Genomic DNA, 21,381 nt, shown 5'->3' on the forward strand with positions numbered 1-21,381 from the left:
AGCATTTTTTGTTTCTATAGCAACCATTTACAAACTCACATCCCCTTCCTTTTCTGAAACAGGCTCTGGCACACCCCTTGTTGAGCCCTGCCCTCTCTCTAGCAGTGCACCAATTGTATCTAGTGACTGCCTGGTCACATGATCTTCCTCACAGAACTTTGCATCTTTGGTCCTCTTCTGCTGCGCGGACAGCCATTTAATGAACTCCCAAGCAGAATCTTCGCCAATCGATCAGCACTTCGCTAATTACTTATCATTGTGTGGATTGTATCAATGCACATATTAAGGGAAAAAAAAATAACATGTCAGCTTGGACTGCTGCTTTAAGGGGAACATACAATTTGCATGCGGTTTCCTGAGGTCTGGGTATCATTGGGATCCATGTTGGAATCTGCAGCAGGCTGCGAGTAGCTTAATTAAGATAATGGTACCAAAGGCAAGAATATGATACACAAAGCCGTTATCAAATCTTCTTTATTTAAAAATACAATTTTAATTAAGGCCTCCTTTTTTATGAAATGTGTTTCTAACAGATGAAGAAATCTAACATCCATTTGATCAGACGCCGTTAAAAATAACCCCCACACGGAATCAGAACGAGGCCATACGACGAGACAATACAACAGACCCCTTAGAACATGAGTGCGTTGCAGTGTAAGAGCTGAGGAATATTTACACTGCATTCCATCACTGAGGGTTCCACTGCCCCAGCCTGAAAAAGAATCATTGCACAATTGTGGAAAAAAAATAATATATTAAATTCCCCCTCCCCTTGAACGTGGTGCATTGTTTAGTCTATGTACCGCCAGTCTGCAGCCCATTCTTCTGAGATAATTAGAATTTTAAGTAGCCAAAGTTGCAGTGTGTTGCCATGCCTGAAACGTTGATTTTATTCATTTCCCCACCCCACACCGCCCAGTGTATCCCAGAGCAACAACCACGAAGAGAACCCACAGCAGGGGGTTTCTCGTGGTGCTTTGCAAGGCATTTAGAAAGTTCGAAGTGGTTTTGCTTTTGTATTGCTGCGGGCTCGGTTTAACCCCTTCAGCGCCGACAAGGCCAGCAAGGCATTGTTCCCCAAATGGAGTTGCAGGTCCCTCTGGTTCTCGAGGGCATGTGAAGGGTGGTCCTGAACATCAGCAGCGTGGCCGCAGAATTCGATTTGGTGACGTCTTCTAATATGGAATTTTCTAGCACTCGAGGACGTTCAGTGGCATCAAAAAAGGTGTATATTGTGAAAAGTGAGACTGTTTTTAACATACAAACTAATTAAAAAAAAAAAAAATATCCACCCGCCTATATTTTTGCGTGACTACCTTTGGGATAACCAGAGAGGCTGCAGGTCCCACTAAACCCTCCTGCTGGGTGAAAGCCATAACCATAGCAGCCAACTCTCCCCATTTACCAGGGAGCCTCTTATCTTTTACTAGAAATGTATCTTCCCCCCCCCCCCTTTAAACTTCCTCCCTCAAAATACTGTCGTCATTAACATATATTTGAAAGAAAGGAGTTTTGCACATGTTCTGTAATGCAGAACGATCACCACCACGGAGGGATTCACTCCTATCCATCTCCTTGTACGGTTGAGGGACTGGAAGGTGGTTTTGCCGTGCGATATTGGCAAATAGAAGATGGATATTGTGATGTAGGTTTCGGTTACAACTTCAACTATTAAGAATGGTATGTGATTATTTTTTTAGCTCTGCCTATAGAGCTATGAGCTGCAACCGGTTCAGCAAAACTCCCTTAAAAAAAGTGTCACGTAAACTTTGATAAGACCTGCAATGCTGACTTTATGGTTTTCTCCTTGGTAGCTGAATGATATTTCTGTAACATTATTAAAATGTACACAAAACAAGTGTTTTGGGATTCTTTTGCTCCGACGCACATTCGTACACCATCTCACTCGTTCCCATCTCATGCATACGGTACACGCACTGATCACACACTGGTGACCGGTTCCATCTTCAGCTGGGTGGAGTTGATCTGGAAGAACCTCTGCAGGTGTTGGGAGGAAAGAAAGAGAGAATGGTTCAAAAATAAATTCAATACAAAATAAAATTATACTACACGCATTTTTTCCCCCTTCGAGAGATAGATATAGCTATCCATCTACAAAAATGTTTCCACATATAAAAAAGATTGTATACATACATGGAAAAAAAATTTAAAAAAATTGTGTGTCGATCACACGCGTTTTAAGTGAAACTTTTGTCTGTTGTCACGGTTTTGTCACAGAAATTGTATTTGTAATGGTGATGTTTTTAATTAAAAAAAATCAAAACACAATTTCAGTGCCAAAACGCAAAGAAGTTTGACTTAGAACACGTGTTTTAGCTATTTGCATTTCTTTATTTATATTAACTGTGAATTCCTTGTGTGTGTGTCTGTGTGTGTCAGTGTCTTTCCTCTCCCTCCCCCGACATCACTGATGGCCTCTCCTGCCAGCAGTGACGTCACTTCCATCACAACACCAGCGATTTTTTCCTATCAAAAAACTCTGTAGCAAATAAGTTTCACTTCACGGTGATGATAAAATAATAATGGTCATCAGAAAAATGTCACTGTTTAACAACCCACCCGGGAGTGTGTCTAATGTACTGGAAATAAATTGCTTATGGTGCTAGATACCCAGAACGCGTTAGCGGTTACCCTGTCCTTACCCCCTTTATTACATAACTAGAGAATATTCCCCGACAGGTCTGAGGATCTAGGACTGTGGATTGGTTACTCCAGTACATAATTACGTGCGGATTTCTGGATCTGCGCATCCAGCGAAAGTGATGTGTACGGATATTGTGGCAAGATAAACCCCCACCCCTCTGTCTACCCTTTTTACACTTTGAGACCATACAAATTTTAAGTTAAAAATAAATAAGTCACTAGTAGTATTGTTGGCCTTGGAATGATTAATCCAGAGATGGCCAACTCCAGTCCTCAAGCGCCACCAACAGATCAGGTATTAAAGCTTATCCCTGCTTCAGCACAGGTGGCTCAGTGTTTGACTTTTTCACCTGTGCTGAAGCAGGGATATTCTTAAAACCCAACCTGTTGGTGGCCCTTGAGGACTGGCATTGGCCACCCCCAGATTAAGGTCTCTCGCTCTCTAGAAAAAATGTACCAATCAATATTTTTCTGCCAGGATAGAAAGATAAAGCTGCAAATGCTGTTGCAAATCGCACCTTAAACATTTTAGGTATGTCGATGGAACAAGCTAGAAATAGTTATGTATGTCCCAAAGCTTTACTGGCGAGCCATCTTCAGCTCAGATCTTTACTAGTGAACTGCGCATGCTTAGGCTATATTACTGAACGCTTGCATGGATAGGAGAAAGATATAGGACAGAACCAAAGAAATAAATGCAGGCATCCTGTTATTGTGCGCGCAATGAGGTACACATGGCTTCTGCCATTATATATATATATATATACAGGTTGGGTTTTAAGAATATCCCTGCTTCAGCACAGGTGAAAAAGTCAAACACTGAGCTATATATATATATATATATATATATATATATATATATATATATATATATATATATATATATTGTATACCCTGTTCATTTATGTAACTGTACTTGTAACCATGTATTATTTGTTTTACTCTGTGCCCAGGACATACTTGAAAACGAGAGGTAACTCTCAATGTATTACTTCCTGGTAAAATATTTTTATAAATAAATAAAGAATGAAAAAATCACCAATGTACTGAAGCAAGTCCAGCTGAAAGTGCATTAACATTAGAATATTTTGACCACTGGTAATCAGGTGTTGGAAACATATAATAATATAGTTACATACATATCTTAGCCTGTCATGCAGTCATCCACCCGCTCATCAGCCCAACTACCAATAGGAAGTGGTCAGCAAGCTGATGAAAGGCTTGGCACGTGCGGCTTGAAGGTGCTACAACTGCAACTTTTCATGGTGTGGCAACAGACAGCAGAATGTTCTAATGACACTTGTAGTAAGGCCGAGTTTAGGGTGGCTGCTACGCTTGCGCACACGCACGTCCGTCGCAATTTCAGGTTGTTCGGTGGGAGTGTTCAAACTGAAAACTCCACCGGCGGCAAAGTGCAGCGGTGACGCTGCTACATTTTGCCGCTACAACCCAAAATGATATTTGGGGTTGCAGTTGCGTCACAGCGAACCAGCTCCGTGGCATGTTCGCCACACACCCAAATGCCGCAACCCAACACCTCCAGCCAAGGCACAGATCGCTAAGCTGCAGGAGCACCTGGGGGAGGCGCGCACAGACGCAAGCGTCCGTACCATCTACCCTGAACACGGCCTTACTGAGCCCCCCTAATTTTGTCTCGTCTGCTTTGTAGAGAGTTATCAGGCACACGGCAGAAGGTTAATAGACGCTGGTTGAGGTGACATTCTTATTTCCACATCGAGGACAAGACCCTAATTCTGGTACCAGCAGTAAAGCCCAAACAGGAATATTACTCTTCCATTTTGCCATACAGTGACAGGGCGGAGTCCAGTGCACATTGCATGTTTTTCCACCAATGAAGAAGCCAGCGTCTTTTTGCTCAAATATGTTACGCTTGTAATAAAAATAAAATGTTTGTCCAATGAAAACAAGTCATAAGATTTTTGTATTATTATTAAGGTTAGAAGAAATTAATAACAGTCCCAGTCAATCCAGGGGCCCAATACCCTGTGATGTTCTTAGAATTAAACATCGGTCTACAATGCTTATTCTTGGAATCAACACTATACCACAACTTAAACGTCATAACCATAACAGTTAGAAAAAACAGAAGGGGAAATCTGATTTGGGGGGGTGGGGGGATTTACACACAAATCAACAAGAAGTGTTTATTTCAGTCATAGAAGATTGCTGGGGAGGGATATTCCCAGGGATATTGAAGCAGCAATCCCTTCTAACTCACCCCCTTTTACAGGATTAGAACTTGGGGTCCGCCAGAGATCAACGGAGCTTTTCTTTTTCCTTCTGGGGTTCCAGAGATACTTACGAGTGAAGTTACTGGTATTACTTCCTGGTTTTTAAATGGCCTGAGATTTGGCAGCCATTTTGTCTATTCTGGAGGGAGATTTAAACCTTGTAGTTTCACCTGTACATATATCTCCAGAACTAGGGGGTCCCCAAAGCTAGAACAGTTATTTTCTACAAAAAGAAGAAGAACAAGACACGCACAGGGGCGAGATACTAACATTAATAATAATAACTAGCGCTTCAGAGTTACTAAGGAAAAAAAAGAAGGAAACATTTAAGGTTACAAACATGACCAAACACAAGGAAAGATACAATACAGGAGGGGACGGTCCTGTAGCTATTAAATGCCGGACAGGCTGTGGTTCATTACTGAAATGCCTGGGTAAAGAGGTAGGTCTTCAGCCTGTTTTTTTTTAGAGATTTCCAAAGAAGGGGCCTCTCGAGTTAAACTCTTATAGGTTTCTGCAGGGGATTGCTGCTTTAGGCCGTCCGTATATTGCACGCGACCGGCGACGTGACGGGTGATGGCACCAGTCGCCGTCGGTGCTAGCGAAAGTTATATCTTGCTTTGCGGCGGTGGCGCGGGCTTGCTGGCATTTGATTTGTTCAGGGGCTGTCACATGAGACGACAGCCCTTGGAAAATCAAATATTTCCAACTTCCAAAGTTCGCGACGCGACGTCGCTCCGTCACAATGTCGCCGTCGTGCTTGCTATGAGCGCACGTGGTGGCGGCAATGTATTTGTTTTTGGGCAACATCGCCGTCGCGGGCACTATACGCACGGCCTTACAGTGAAAAGGTGCCACGCGGCGGACAATATAACGCCACGTCCTGATTTCGGCCTAAAATAGCATTGCGTTAACTAGAACGGGCGTCCGTGGGTATGAGAAGCAAAAGAGCCGTCTACCCCAACAACGCGTACGCACAAAAGTCAGCTGATGTTACCGTGACAAACTTAGTGTTGAAAGAGAGCTTCTACAGGGTCTGGATAGGGGCAACACCACATATAGGTATAATGTAACATAGGCCTACCATTATTTTCAGGGTTATTTCCTGCTCTATTTTTCTTTTAATATATGCAGCCTTTGATTACCTTTATTGAAAAAGAATTTCCTAAGCTGCCGATAGATTTGCTCTCCTGTAATCGATGAGCAATGATCCGGCTTCCCAGGGTTCACTAAATGGCTGCCTTTCACTTTCAAATCAATCCTTCCGTCAGTGTAACTCAGCAACTACCATGTATTCTTATATTACTAAAGTAACATTATCTATTGTTACAGTTTGCAGCTCACACTGCTGGGAACATTGGCAACAAATTATCCCAAACAGGAAAGTGTTACAAATATCTTGCACTGCTGGGGAAATGTGCTAAACCTGCTATACAAATCAAAAGATGCTTAGTATATTAAAACGCATTAAAAATGGCATTAAGAGTTAAATTTTAAAAGCAAGTCAGTATTATCCAATACTGCAGAACTGATTTTATTTTTATACACCTTGCACGGATGTGTTCTTAATCCACAGCTAGATACAGTAAGATCCCTATTAAGGCGCACCGCAGACCTTTATATTATATAATATAAAGGTCTGCATGCGCCTTAATAGGGATCTTACTGTATCTAGCTGTGGATACAGAACACTACATTTCTAGCATCTACCTCCCTGGCAGCACGCATATTACAATAGGGGTTAAGAGCAAGGTCCTCTGCACACTATTATCCTTGCACGGATGTGTCACACATTGCTCCTTTAAACACCTATTTCAGGGTCTGGATGATCCCGTCATTGGACGCGAACGCAATATTGCGCAGCAATAACGTGGCGTAACGCCTGCGTTAACAAGAGGTAAACCAGCCGTTGTCATGTCCTATAATTAGCTGTGTGCCGATGCGTTAACGTGCGTTTCGGTTTTATTTAAAACGCGACTCGGCGAGCTCGGAGTTAACAGAAGCATGCCGGAGCTGGTCCTTTTGTTTTGAAAATTATTGTGATGCCGTCATTAACCAGACCACAATAACAGGCAGTCGTAGCACAAAAAAGAGATTACATAAAGATTATGAAAACCCGCCAGAGCATTTGGTTAAGATGGACGCATTCAAAGTTATACAGATTATTTGGCACCGCTGCATTGCAGAATCTCTGGCAGGGAGGGACCGGGGGGGGGGGGGGTGTCATTTTATTTTGTTTTCTACGTGGTATCACCCTTAAACCAGGGGTTCTCAACTCCATTGCTCAAGACCCCCCCCCCCCCCGCAGGGTAGGGTTTAAAGGATATCCCTGCTTCAGCACATTTGGCTCAATCAGTCCCTGCTTCAGCATAGGTGGAAACCGGACCTGTTGGGGATGGGGGGACTTGAGATCCCCTGCCTTAATTTTATTTAGTGCTCTGGCATCTTTGTCATATGTACTTTTTTTAATACGTGTGTCGATAGTTCTATATAAGGAAAGAGCGGCACCATTGGAGACTTGGCAGTTGAAATGATGCTAAGAAAGAGAACAGATGAGTAGAAAGGAGGGACAAGAGGATATTTACTTTCACCACAAGTCAAGAACACTGTTCAGTTTTTAACTACTGCCTCATACAAACCCTTCCCACACAACGTACTGCGGCTAAAACCAATACACTGCATGCAAACCAGCTGAATACACTGGCACGCCGCAGTGGGCACGGTGACCCATCTAGTCTCATTTTGTAATGAGCAAACTTATTGGCGGCGATTAGTACATGGTTCCTGCTATTTTATCGTAATAATAATAATTATAATAAGTATAATAATTGTTCTTATATAGCGCCGACAGGGTACCCATGCATATCATTTTTTTGCAGCCACAAGTCCCTGCCCCATTGAGCTTAAAACCTATTTTTGTAAGATAAAATGACTTGCCCACCGGGATTTGAACCAGGTTCCTCCGCTTCACACCCAGTGTCTCCGAGTCAGTGTCTTTACTCATTGAGCCGCTGTTTTATACTAGGGAAGCAGTTACCTGTGGTATGGTGGTGGGGGTGCATCATATGTGCCCGATGCCTCCAATGCATCTTCATAGGATGGCAGTCCTGGTGCAGCGAGCTCTGATCCTGGCAGGTGCGTCAGTGGTACATCTTCTGGCGGTGGTAGGTTACCCGTTATGCTCACAGGGGCTCTGACAATCAAAACACAGTAGAGCGGAGATAAGGTAACCTGTGAAAATGAGACCATCCATTTTCCCCCAGCACATTTTACCAGGGTTGGGAACCCTCTTTCAGCAAAATGCCATTGCTGCATCGCTCTTCTATAAACACACATACTACATGCCCTGTGTTTGTTACATTTTTGGGGTATTAATGTGACTTAATAGTTAAGCACACCTGGCGCTGAATTTTCGGTTGAACTCACGTCACTCTCCTCCCTAATGTAACATCAGAGGTTGAAGGTTAACATTTCTCCTATATAGTACAGGAAATGTATTTAACTGCACTTTTTGAAGTAAAATCAACCTACCCAATTTGAATAAATAAATAAAAAGCTTAACAATTTTATCTGCAATCTACTAAAATAACAATGCATATATATATTAAAAAAATAAATAAAACACTGCTAATGGCAAAAAGGTAGAAAATGGGGGGGGAAAGTCTACCTGTGTCAGGGGTGTCCGTGCGCACTCAACCAAAAATCATGCATAAAATATTGAATACACTTATCAATGTATGTCAACATTGTAGTAGGTTTAAAAAGAAATTAATCTGCAGACAAGTCACCATTATCGTGACAAGCACAGGATGGAAGTGAACTCAGGACAGGGGCATGTTCCTTAGGTGAAAAGTAACCGATTAACGAGACTATATATATATATATATATATATATATATATATATATACACACACGAGACTATATGAAGCCTGCTACATATACATATACATATATCAGGCTTCCCCCTGGCCCCCCTTACCACCGCAGGAGAACGGGGACCCCCGTGGTATGTCGGGAAGCTGCGGGGGTATTCGCGTCGCCGGGGGTTGCCGGCGACATCAGCTACGGGGCGCCACCATCTTGCAGGAGTTCGCGGTTGCGCAGTGTAGTCGCGCACGCGCTGTACAGTGCCAGGAGTGCCGGCGGCAATGTTAAGGTTGGCGTGAGGTCGCACATGCGTAGAACCATCGCGGTAGCCATTACAGTAGCGCAGGGCCTACCAGAGTTAGAGCATGCGCAGTTGAGTGCAGCGGCGGCCATTACAGGATTGCGTGTGCGCAGTAAAGATAGCACACATGGTCCCAATGCTAAAGAGGTCCTGAGTGGACTACAATTCCCAGCAGCATCTGGGGACTGCCCTTTCACCCAGAGCACATGCTGTCAAACAGCTACTAAGGATTACAGATTCTCCTGCAGCAAAGGAGATACAATGTTGCGTGCTGGAGTCAGGAAGCCGACAGTGGAGCACGAGTGTGAGAGTGTCAGTTGGTGCTGGGATAAGGTAGGGGAAGGTGTGTGTAGGGAGCAGTGCTTCTACACTAGGCCAGGTTACCCCCTAGGTCCCAGCTAGGCCCAACTCCCCTTCAGTTTGTGGCAGGCCCCTTAGGTAGAGACCGTGCCCTGTTAGCAGTCAGCTTAGTTAGGGACACATCTGCAGTGCTGTGTACTCTGACAAGAAGGGTCAGTGTTGCAGTGGATCATTCTCTGCAGAGCAGAGACAGAGACTGTCTGAGCGGTGAGCTTGCTCAGAAGGAGACCCCCCCCATCGCTGAGGATTTGGCGCTAGACACAGACGGGTCCTCTTCCACAGTTCTGCGGTACCCGGTTGCACGAGAGCCGGGCAGGTATTATTCAAGTCACCAAGTGCACCACCTATACATTTCATCTTAGTGGGCAGCACTGTCCCGTACGTGGGTGGGGTTGCGGGACTCTTGGGACTTTGGGTACAAGGACTTTGGGTATACAGATTGGGGTTAAGACACAGTGAGAGAAGAGAGGTAGTTGTGCTCATGAGTGTCATAGAAGGACACTGCCACTGTTATTATTGCTGATATGTATTGTGTTATGTTTGATGCTGCATATAGTAAACTGTTATACTTATACTACTGTGTATGTGGTTACTATATGTGGGTCCTGTGTGGGGTACATTCTACACTTCTAGAATCCTACATAGGTGGAGGTGCTGTAAGGAAGATCGTTCCAGAGGATTCACCCCAGGCTCTCACTAGCGGAGGCTCAGGCCTCCTGTGAGCCTGACAGGTATAAAGCACCACACACCTGGTAACATATAGGTTCCCCCTCACATGCACTCTATCTGCGATTGGGGCAGGGGGAATACCCGGTACATATATATTTTTAATTAACATTTCACTTTTTCTATTTTAACGCTGTGTCCAATCTTTCTCTGTCTTTTGGTGACGAGACGGTTTGTCAGTCTTCAAAACTAGGTTGTTTTGTTTATGGTTTACATACTAATTACGAAGCCATAAAACAGAAACGTAAGTAGCTAAAGTGCTTGAATTCCACGGACAATTGTACGTTTTACAAGGTGCAAATACGTAAAATAGTTTCTTTTGGCTGCGTCCATAGAAGGCGGAGCCGCGCTCCTCCGCGCTGATGCTGAGGCTCATCTGCGCAATCAGGAGCGATTGCATGAACTAGCAGATGAGCCAGTGTGCGCGATCGGGGGGAGGCGGGGCACTGACGACACTGGGCCGCAATGCGCCGTCACGGCGCCGTGACGTTGACGCTGCTTCGCTCTGATTGGAGGTTTTCAGCCGACAGCGCGCTCAGAAACAGGTTCTACTGTTGGCTGAAAATCCCTGCGCCTCTGCACGCCTGCGGACGCTCGCGGGAGCCCCCTCAAGACATCCTCATTGAGGATAACGGGGCTCATCGCGGAGCGTCCGCACGGCTCAGCGCTGACTGTCCTTCTATGGACTCAGCCTAAGAGTAACTGATTTTTTCTGAAGGTGATGGCACAGAATTGTTTAAAGAAAAACCTTTTTTATTATATATTTTTTACCTACTACGTGGGACGATGGTCCCTTCAATCAAAATGATTGCACAATGTATTATATTCATGGGACCTTATGTCCTGATCACCTACCTTCCCCTCCTCTCCTTGGCCCTGTATTTCACACAATACATGATCACCGCTGTTGCCATTATAAGCAACACAATTCCTGCTACCAGTCCAGCCACCAAGCCTGCCACATCCACTGAAGGGGAAGATGCTGCAGACGTAGAAAGAAACAAGAAAGGGAAGTGGGGACACGGCTATAAAAAAAACAGTATGGACCGTACACTTGCATTATATATTGCAAATAAACTCCAACTATAGGTCACCAACAAACGTATGCAAGTCAATATAGAACATACTGGACTACAGACGAAAGAGGTTGGGATAGGAGAAACATGCACTACATTGGCAGCATAAGAGTGAACATACGGTTAACAGCCGTTATACCAGTCAGACATTGTAATGCAGTCATTGACCTGACTTGGTGAAGATTGACAGCTTTCACAAAGCTACTCACCGGGTTATAAAAAATGTTGCAAAGGTTCCTGGATTCCTTAAAATCAAATTAAATAAATTTTGTAAACTTTTTGCCACCCTGTAAATTTTGGAAACCAATTCTCACAAAACATTTTGAATGCAAACAGGTAGGACCTCGCATATCCCTAGACGGGTAGGTTGTTGTGGGGTCAAGAGAAGGATCTTGTGTATTTATTGAGGCAGAGATTAAACAATTGGGTGGGGGCATCAGGTAGTGGGACTGTCTAGATGTTAGGGCAGAAGGTCAACCAAGTGTTACAGGGGTAAGGAAGTTGTGGACAGGTCCAGCAGGGGACCAAGTGGTCAAGAGTGTTGAGGTTAGCAGGAGCACCACTCGTGGGTTTACGGGCAGCCAGTGAGAAGGAAAAGGGCCCGGATGAAAGCAAGCAGGACAAGGTGGGTGCCAGTAAGGAGAAGAACAGGGAAGCAGGAGGGTGAGACCTCAAGGCAACCAGTAATGATATTGATGTCTGGCAAGTCCTTTGAGTTTGCACGTGCCAAAGGAGGTAAAAGAAAAGAATATGGAAAGGTGACTACATGGAACTTTTTGGTCTATTTCCCATGGCACAAAGAGTGACAGAGAGGGGGAGAAGGGTAAAGGAGGAGAGAATAAAAGACGTGTGTGTATGTATATAAAAATATGTCCAGCGCTCTTCAAGTATCAGGATGTTATATATGTGGGGTCCATAGGACTTATGGGGGCTGGGCGTAGTGGGACTACAATGAGGAGTTCAGAAGAAAGATGGTGGTATGCAAAGGGACGCAGTGGGACCATAAAGACATTGGTGTGTGGCTGGCTACCATGACCCCAAATCGTCCAGCGGCTCACACGCAGGGCAACAGGGTCAGCTGACAGTAATTAAAAAGGGTTCTGCTGACAATTTAATGAGGCGCAGTGCAAGTGCGAAGGAACCTGCAAGAAGGGCAGCCGTCGACAGCTTTACCAGGGTTCAGGACTGGAGCCTCCACCTGGGCCCCCCCTGTCTACATCCCTGCGAGTCCCCCACTATCTTTTCCATACACTCCCCTCCCTCTCTCACTACCCCATGTATATCTCCCCCCAGTCACTCTCCTGCCTCTCCCCCCCTCCCTGTGTTTATCACTGCCCCCCTTTGTCTCTCACTCTCCACCCCTCTCCTCACTCGCCCTCTGTATTTTTTTCCTCCACTTCATCCCTGTATTTCTCCCCCTCCACTTTCCCAGGTTTTTATCCCTCTCTCCTTACCTGGGGGAAGGCCTCCAGTCAGGAAGAGTCCTGTGATGAAGGGGAGCTGGTGGTCTGTGGCCGGATGCAGAATTTGGGCCTGACTTTATGGTGGCCGAACTTCCAGCATTGGCCGGACGGCTGGGTAAACTAGAGAGGGTACGCAGCTCAGGAGAGCTGGGCGCCACAGGACATGGAGGTCCTATGTGGAAGTTGGGCTTCACTTTTGGGAGGGCCAAACTTCCAGCATCATTTGTCCCGGCTCTCCCCCTGTAAGCGGCCCTGCTTGCAAGTTCCGCCATGAGTTTTCTTCCTGTGGGAGAAGCCATTCTTCTTCCCGCTGTTTAAAGAAAGGCAAGCAACTCGGAAGTAAGGCAGCAGGAAGGGACGGAGGTGGGAAGGGCAGAGACAGCAGTTAGAGTAGAGAGGACTGGCTGGAGCATTACCCGGATGGCGAGTGGCAAGAGTTTTCAGTTGCACTTAGAATTCCTTATAGGGGTGAAGGGTACAGATTTGGGCAGAGAATATGGTGTCAGAGAGAGAACACAGAGCCACCAATGTAAGGGCAGAGGATTTTACCTCTAGGTGTGGTACCCAAGAAGGAGCCAGGCTCTTTCAGGCTTATACATGTAGCCAAGTCCCCTTGGGCTACTAATTCTCTGGCCCCTCTTGCACTGCAAGTCCCAGTAAAGAGTGGGCAGTGTTGGGAGCAAACCCTGCAGGGCCTGGTTGTATTGTTATATGTGTGTTACCTGTTGCAGTTCAGGAGTAGCCTGGTATTAAAAGGGGGCCTATGACTGATAGGAGTCCAGCTTACAAGCCACTCCCCTGGGAAGGAGGGTGTTTCTCTCTAGAGGTTATTGTAAGGGTTCTGGGAGTGAGTTCTGTGCTGCCCTCCCTGCTATGAGGACGCAGCAGTAAGTCTCTCCTGGATAGGAGTGGGCCGAGGCCTTGCCCTGTTAGGGGGTAAGCTATGCTGAGGAGGGGTGACTCAAGCCCGGGGTACTGCCTTCATGGAATGGAAACTGCAATGATGTACTGAACCTAATAAACTCCAGTTATACCCTCTCTGGTGTGATGTCTGGAGTGTGAACACTAAGAAGAGTTGCCCCTGAGGCTCATCCTGCTGCACCAGAATCCTCCTGGGCTGGAGGCGCTGCGCTGACCGATGAACCATCATTGATAGCCTGTCCTGATGCCTCCCTATACCACCACAGATCTCAGGCCTTCTGTCCTACCCAACAGGTATGCACCAGCACCAGAATACACCGGTAGCTACATGATCTCACTTAGGGTGGGGGAAAGGGTGCTACATACACTATTCGTCATTTGAAGAGGGTTGTTTGGTAAATTATTTAAATTGACAAGGAAATTTGTCAAGGAAACTAATGTTTCATATCTCGAGTTTAGATCCTTTTTAATATTAAAAAAATCTTCAACAAATCCCAGCACCTTCTCAATCACCACCTGAACTCCCTTCAGTCACCACCTGGTGGTGAAATCACCCCTGGTTAAGAGCCCCTGCTCTAGATGATTTTTTGTTTGTGGGTCGGAAGGATTCTGGGGAATGTGAGCGATTAGCAGCATTTTGTGATATGGCTGTTGATTTCAGCACTGAAAAACTCTGTGACAAAAGTCAAATAAATATTTAATTAGCCTATTTACAAAACATTTTACCAGGAAGTAATTCATGGAGAGTTACCTCTCGTTTTCAAGTATGTCCTTGGCACAGAGTTATGATAACAAATAATATATGGTTACAAATACATAGTTACATTAAGTGAACAGCATTATATACAAGACATTGCATGCACAGTTAAAGATAAAGTAAGTTATAGGTGTATGTAACAGTTACAGACCAGATTAAAATGCGAGACAGCTTTAGTTTTGAAAGAACTTAGACTGGTGACGACTTTGAGAGTCTTTGGTAGATTGTTCCAGTTTTGGGGTGCACGGTAAGAGAAGCAGGAACGGCCGGATACTTTGCTGAACCTTGGGACCATCTTTTTAGTCTTAACGATGCAGGCATAATGCAGAACGTTTCGGGGACTGCATGTCATTTCGGGGAAATCCCTTCTTCAGGTGAAACATGCAAGGGAGTTCCCCAAAACATTGTGCATTTTGCCTCATCATTAAAAAGACTTAAATGTCTACTTGACTTTTGTCACAGAGGTTTTGATTGACACAGGATCCTGTTCTGTATTGTTAATATCTACGCCAAACGTAAAACAAGAATGACACAGATAAAAAGGTTTGCTCTGTTGCAGCAAATCGCACCATTTTGATACATCTTCATGGACTAAAGTTTAAATATGCTTATGAATAGAATATCAATGAAGTTACGACAACTATAATCCTAGAGGAGGTTTTCATGGTAAATGCCCCCATTTTTTCAGCATTGGGTGGGAAGCACGGGGTCTATGGGGCTGAAGACTTCATTACAGCTCCAGGGACCCCCATGGTCCTGAGATACTCACCGGAGAAGGTGCAAACTATTGCATGGAGGTTTCAATTAAATCTCCCAGCGTCACATGGGACAACAGATTACATTCTGGCTTCCTTTTGGTCCCCATCATGCGGAGAGATTTAAACTTGCATCTCGTTTCCCCTGGAGGGGAGGACCCAGTGCACTTTCCCCAGCAAATATTGCAGGAACGAGGGGGTCCCCAGAGCGGAGATTTAACACGGTGCAGCTACGGAGACCCCCTGCTTTCCATACAGGTAAAAAAAAAGGGGGGAGGAACCGTGCATTTGCAACATATATTGTAGTTGAAGTGAAAGTCTTTAAATTGTCTTTTTAACAGCGTCACCTATTTATGATTATTACATTTTAACATTATCTCCAATTTACAGCACTTCTATGCACATTTAAACCAGGATTCACTAATCGAGAGTGCAGAACTAAGCCCTTCAGAACACCTTGAAAGCTACCTTTAATACACCACTTTTCCCTTAATGAGTCGACTGCTCATCCCTTCAGTACTAGAGAAGCCTTCCGTACATGGCTCTGCCACGCATTGCCTGCCTCTCCGACACAGAACTAGAGAAGCCTTCCGTACATGGCTCTGTCACGCATTGCCTGCCCCTCTGACTCAGAACTAGAGAAGCCTTCCGTACATGGCTCTGCCACGCATTGCCTGCCCCTCTGACACTGCACAAGTTAAAACCCCTTAAGTTCGATAGCATAGCAAAGAGCAATGGATACATTGCTCATTCGGATTACGGACACACAAAGCCAACAGCCTTAGGGCCTCATGCAGAGAGCAGCGCTATTTACAATCTCGCCTTTTTCCGGCGAAAATCGCGCAAAAAACAGCTGAAAATGGCGAGGTAGGAAAAAAGCGCCATTTTTTTTTTCTATTTGAAAATCTCGCCGCGCGGCTGGCGAGAAACTACATTTCGCCAGTCTGAAAAATATCCAAATTCAGAAAGGCGCGCTCGCCATCTAGCGGCTGTTTTTGGCGCGATTTTCTTCAATTTTCTCCGCCAACTAAAGTTGGCAAGAAGCAGGAGCTCGCCGGCTATAGGGGGAAAAAAAAAATGCGCGATTTTTTTTTCTCCCTTTCAGCTGCGCGCATCTCCTCATTTACAATTCTCCACATGCAGTAATGCTAAAAATAGCGGATTTCGCCCATTTCTGCATATGGAGAATAAAACTCTCCATTAAAGCTACTTTTTCTTAAACTCTCCAATTTATTCTAGCGCTGCTCTCTGCATAGGCCCCTTAATCTCACGTCACTTACCTGTATTACCTCCTTTTCCATTGTGTGGATAGTTGTTCCAAAACGTTTTCTGCATGCGAGATTGGAGGAGATGATGGAAAACAACCATTAGGACATTCAAATAATAATAATAAATTTAAAAAAAAAGTGACACTTAGAAGTCTGCATTTTCATAACTGTGACTCAAATCTTCACTCGCCATACCAATATGACACTTTAATACACCTTTAAGAGGGAATGAGGCAACTGAATGCATGCATGGCACCACCTGCCTGGGAATCAGGGCAGCGTGATCAAGACCAGACCCAACGAAGTATAACCCCTAAATCAGGGGTGGTCAACTCCAGCCCTCAAGGGCCACCAACCGGTCAGGGTTTCAGGATATCCCTGCTTCAGCACAGGTGCCTCAGTCTTGGACTGGGACACTGATTGAGCCACCTGTGCTGAAGCAGGGATATCCTGAAACCCTGACCTGTTGGTGGCCCTTGAGAACTGGAGTGGACCGCCCCTGCCCTAAATCATTGTTTCAACCGCTATATATCTCCTGTACCAGAGACAGATAGCAGCAAATCAGCTCTTTATGTGGCCAAGGAAAGGCGCCCTAATAAAAACCTTACACGGTGTGGGTCCTGCAGTGGAACGCCCCCCGGTTTTAAGAATGAAACCCCTAAAAAAATAATAATAATTGATTAAGCCGGTCATGAAATATATATCTATTATTTTGGATAATTGCCGTTTTAAAGCATCAGTTCTACATGCCACAAATTGGGGGGTTATTTACTGAAGTCCTCCAGCTGCAAAACTGGGGGAAAGGGAGTCTCAAAAGAATAGCACTAGATTTCTGAAAGGTAAACCTCGCATTGCTTTTAGTGGGGTTCCCGTTCTTTGTACTTTAGTATGTAGGTCCCTGTATCTTGCAGCTGAAATAAAAACAAAACTACTCGCGAATAGAATACCCTTTTCATACTACGGTCACTGCAAAGACACGGGAATTTGAAGCAGCAATCCCATCTAAGCTCAATATATTTTTGTGAACAGCAGTGGAACAAGGGGGTCCACAGGAGTTAGACCACATTATTTTCAGCTCCGGGGACCCTTTAGTTTCAAAGATACTGTACCAGGGCATTTAAATGGCCGTACAATGCGGCTTTTCTATTGGCCCATGGGGCCCGCAAGATTTGGTGGCCAAATTAAATTCTAAAAAAGGAGGCAGGGGGACACTTACACTGGTCAGTGTCTTGGTAACCACAGGCCCCCCCAATGTAACTTGTTCAGCCCCAGAGAGCCCAGTGGCTACAATGTCAAAAGGGAACAGCATTGACAAGGAAATAAGATGCGCGTACACAAATCGGCAGGCTAGCCGAGACAAGTGGGCCTTCTTTGCAGTCAACGTGTATGTCTGGATGTGAAGCACGGGGGGAGATCCCCTTATGATGTTCCCTCAATGTTACAAGGGCTCGGTGTGCCAGGGAATGTCATGCGATTTCTGCTCGTTATCTACGACAGGGGGGTGCTCAACTCCAGTCCTCAAACCGGTCAGGTTTTCAGGATATCCCAGCTTCAGCACAGGTGGGCCAATCAGACTGAGCCTCTGATTGAGCCTCCTGTGCTGAAGCAGGGATATCCTGCATGCCAGACCTTTTGGGGGGGGGGGGGGCTTAAGGACTGCAGTCGAGTCCCCTGGTCTATGGGGAATCGCCGTTTTACTTGCATTCACATGATCGGGGGTGGGGGGCTAAATTACTACAATGAGCAGGAGCGAGGCCATTTTATTGGGGCCTGTGTGCGCACTCACCGTCAGCTGGTCATTTTCAAAGCACTCTCGTGCCTCCTCGTAGTTGCACACTTCCTCGTTACACTCCCTCTCCAGATTGTCCTTCGTAAACAGCTCAAAGTCCCAGCTGTTGTACAGCAGTTTGCGGCCAAGGAATTTGTGCGCCGTCTCGTCATCCAGGAACACTGGAGAGGTTCACATACCAGATTACAGTGCTGCAATGAGGAGGCCCCCAGCCGTGTAACAGCTTCTCTATCAATATACGCTGCTCGTGTAGGCCGTCTAACAGGTTTGGGAACGTCTAATTGTTGGAAGTGGTGTCATCACCAAAACACACACCTTCTATAGGGGAGCTAGTTGTGGTCATATTTAACAAAATAATGTATGCTGCAGCGATTCTAAAGTCACAGTGACTAGGGCAGAGGTTTTTTTGGACAAGTTTTTTCTCCACGTGTGTGTGTGGTTAATATTTCTACATGCGATTAAAAAAAACCCTGTACTATTTAGGAATAGAGCGGTATTAACATTGCTGTGGGGGTCTTGTCATGTGACGCTTCAAGGACTTGATTCTTTTTTGTGAACGAAAATGCTACAACTATCATATAAATCAGTGGGGGCGCTCAACTCCAGTCCTCAAGCCCCGCCCAACAGGTCAGGTCTTTAGGATATCCCATGTGCCTCAATCAGTCCCTGCTTCAGCACAGGTGGCTCAATCAGAGGCTCAGTCTTTGACAGCCTCTGATTGAGCCACCCGTGCTGAAGCTGGGATATCCTAAAACCTGACCTATTGGGCGGGCTTGATGACTGGAGTTGAGCACCCCCTGATTTAGATTATTTCCCACTGACTTGATATCTGCTTCTGCGCTCGTTCCAATGAACAGCTTTAGGGGTCTTATGAACCCTGAGAGTTAGGGGAGGGTTAGTACACACACACACACACACACACACACACACACACACACAGTAACAGTATGTATTAATATCATTGACTAGCTGAGAGACCCGGCGTTGCCCGGAATGTAAATAGATAAAATAAATTGATGTTTAAAAAAAAAAAAGTATAATTTTTAGTAGTTCTAGTTGGAGCAAAGATATAAAAACAAAACCACAACTACACTGCGTGAGTAATAAATGTAGGCCAACTACACACTGACTGAGAAAGTTCTGATCTCTCTGATCTGATGTCAATAAGGGGCGGAGCCAAAATGATAGTAGGCATGAAATGACAGTGAGGAGATTCGCACAGCAGCCATTTTGTGTAAAGACAGATTAATTTCTACATACATAATAAGACTACTGCATATTAGCATGCGAAAGCAAATAAATAACAATATTTGTAGGCATTAAATGACAGTGAGGAGATTCTCACAGCAGCCATTTTGTGTAAGGACAGATTAATTTCTACAAAACATATGTTTTTTTTATTCCCTTTTCAGTGAAGCAAGTAAATAACAATATGTTTAGGCATTAAATGACAGTTACTGAGGAGATTCTCACAGCAGCCACTTAATATTGTAAAATGTAGATTCCAACTTATCCCTTTAAGAGATGTAACATTCATCTAATATGGATCTCATGTGATATTAGGTGAAGAAGCATGGTCTCAGGTGTGAGTGTGTGTGTGTGTACACAGGGGTGACAGTGTGAGATGGATGAAACTTACCTTGGACTCCGCAGGGGTTCTCTGGGGGTATGGTGTGTCAGTGAGAGTGTGTGACAGTGAAGTAGGCGTGTGTCAGTGATGTCACTGTACCTTTTGGCCAATGAGAGTCGTGTGGGGCGCTGACTATGGGCGGGCAGACACAGGGACCAATGTCTGTGTGTGTATGTGTGTGTCACAGTGGAGCGTACCTCTTGGCCAATGAGAGTCACGGGGGGGGGGGGGCGGCCGGACACAGGGACCAATCAGATTCGCCGCATCTAGCACTAACCTTTCGATTTTATATATTAAGATGAAATAAATCATAGACACCACAATAATTTTCCCCAGTAGTTGCTGCATGTTCCCCGGGTTAAGTCCAAATATCTGAACCGAGAGCCATTTAAAACATAGCTTCAAAGATTCGGCGCCAAGGAGGTTATAGTTGCACAATAGGCCTGCTATTTGTAGCCAGTGTGTGCCGCTGACCGGCTTCTCAGTGCTGCAGCTGCGCAAGTATCTATAAAGTGACCGCATTTATTTCCATAGTCACATGTCATGATATAAAGGGAGATCCAAAATGGAGGAAAAAAGCGGAGCGTTCCAAGAAACTGGGGCTAAGCAGGTCCAATATAAAAAAATAACGGTTATTACAAGGTTGACAACATGGAGGTATGCAGGCGAGCACTCTAGGTGTGAGAGTACTCTAGGTGAGTGAGAGTACTCATCTGCATAGCTTCATGTTGTCAACCTTGTAATAAGAGTTATTTTTTTTATATTGGACCTGCTTAGCCCCAGTTTCTTGGAACGCTGTGCTTTTTTCTCCATTTTGGATCTCTCTTTATAACAAAAAACAGATAAAGTGCGCAAATTATTAAATCTATTGATTAACCCCTTCACCTCCGTGTATTATTTATATAACAAAATACAACCTCTAAATCGATGGGTGACCTGCAGCTATATGAACAGGGGTAAACCCCTAGGCAACTGAAACACAAAAAAGACAAAAGCGCAAACGCACATAGTGAAGTTTGTAAAAATGGGTGAATATAATTTTAGGGTATAATATCTGCGTACATCAGGTTAGTGGGTATAAAGCATTTCATGTGCAATACATGAGTTTACCAACGCCGCACTGCCGCCTCCAGACTTTGGGAACTCTCTCTCACAGCATCCAGGACACACTGTCTCGATTGTAGTTGGAAACCTCCACTGCGGTGCTGTGTCTTGGTCAGTCTCCTTCCCCGATCGCTGCCGTTATAGCTGCTCCTTCTCGGGTCTGTTTTCCAGCTGCCACTGTGTCTCAGCTCACTTTGGCAGTAGGTCACGTGTCCCGCGGGGTTTGCGACCGGCCGCAAAGGGAGGTGGTGCCGTAAAGCACGATCTTAGCTTTACTGCAATTTGCCGAATGCAGTTTTTTTGTGAGAAGTCAGTCCAATGCAGGAAAAATCACACAGAGTGTGGGGATAGAGTCCTAGGACTTATTAAGATCCCTGAAGAAGAAGCCTATGCTTCGAAACGCGTTGGATAAAGATTTTAATAAGTCCTAGGACTCTATCCCCACAC

The 21,381-nt window shown here is 45.0% G+C and overlaps 1 protein-coding gene across 2 annotated transcripts in view; it reads right to left on the bottom strand.

The window, feature by feature from the left end:
• Positions 1–456: 456 nt before the first annotated feature.
• PRRG2 (proline rich and Gla domain 2) overlaps positions 457–21,381 on the bottom strand; it is a 34,753-nt gene continuing 13,828 nt past the window's right edge. For both annotated transcript variants that reach the window (XM_075605751.1, XM_075605750.1), the window contains exons 4-8: positions 18,198–18,361; positions 16,424–16,472; positions 11,027–11,153; positions 7,954–8,109; positions 457–1,998 (exon numbers count right to left, since the gene is read on the bottom strand). In XM_075605751.1, coding sequence (XP_075461866.1) covers positions 1,968–1,998; positions 7,954–8,109; positions 11,027–11,153; positions 16,424–16,472; positions 18,198–18,361 — 527 coding nt within the window. In that variant the 3' untranslated portion in view covers positions 457–1,967. The remainder of the gene's footprint in view (positions 1,999–7,953; positions 8,110–11,026; positions 11,154–16,423; positions 16,473–18,197; positions 18,362–21,381) is intronic.

This window comes from Ascaphus truei, chromosome 6 (assembly GCF_040206685.1).
Source record: "Ascaphus truei isolate aAscTru1 chromosome 6, aAscTru1.hap1, whole genome shotgun sequence".
Lineage (NCBI taxonomy): Eukaryota > Metazoa > Chordata > Amphibia > Anura > Ascaphidae > Ascaphus > Ascaphus truei.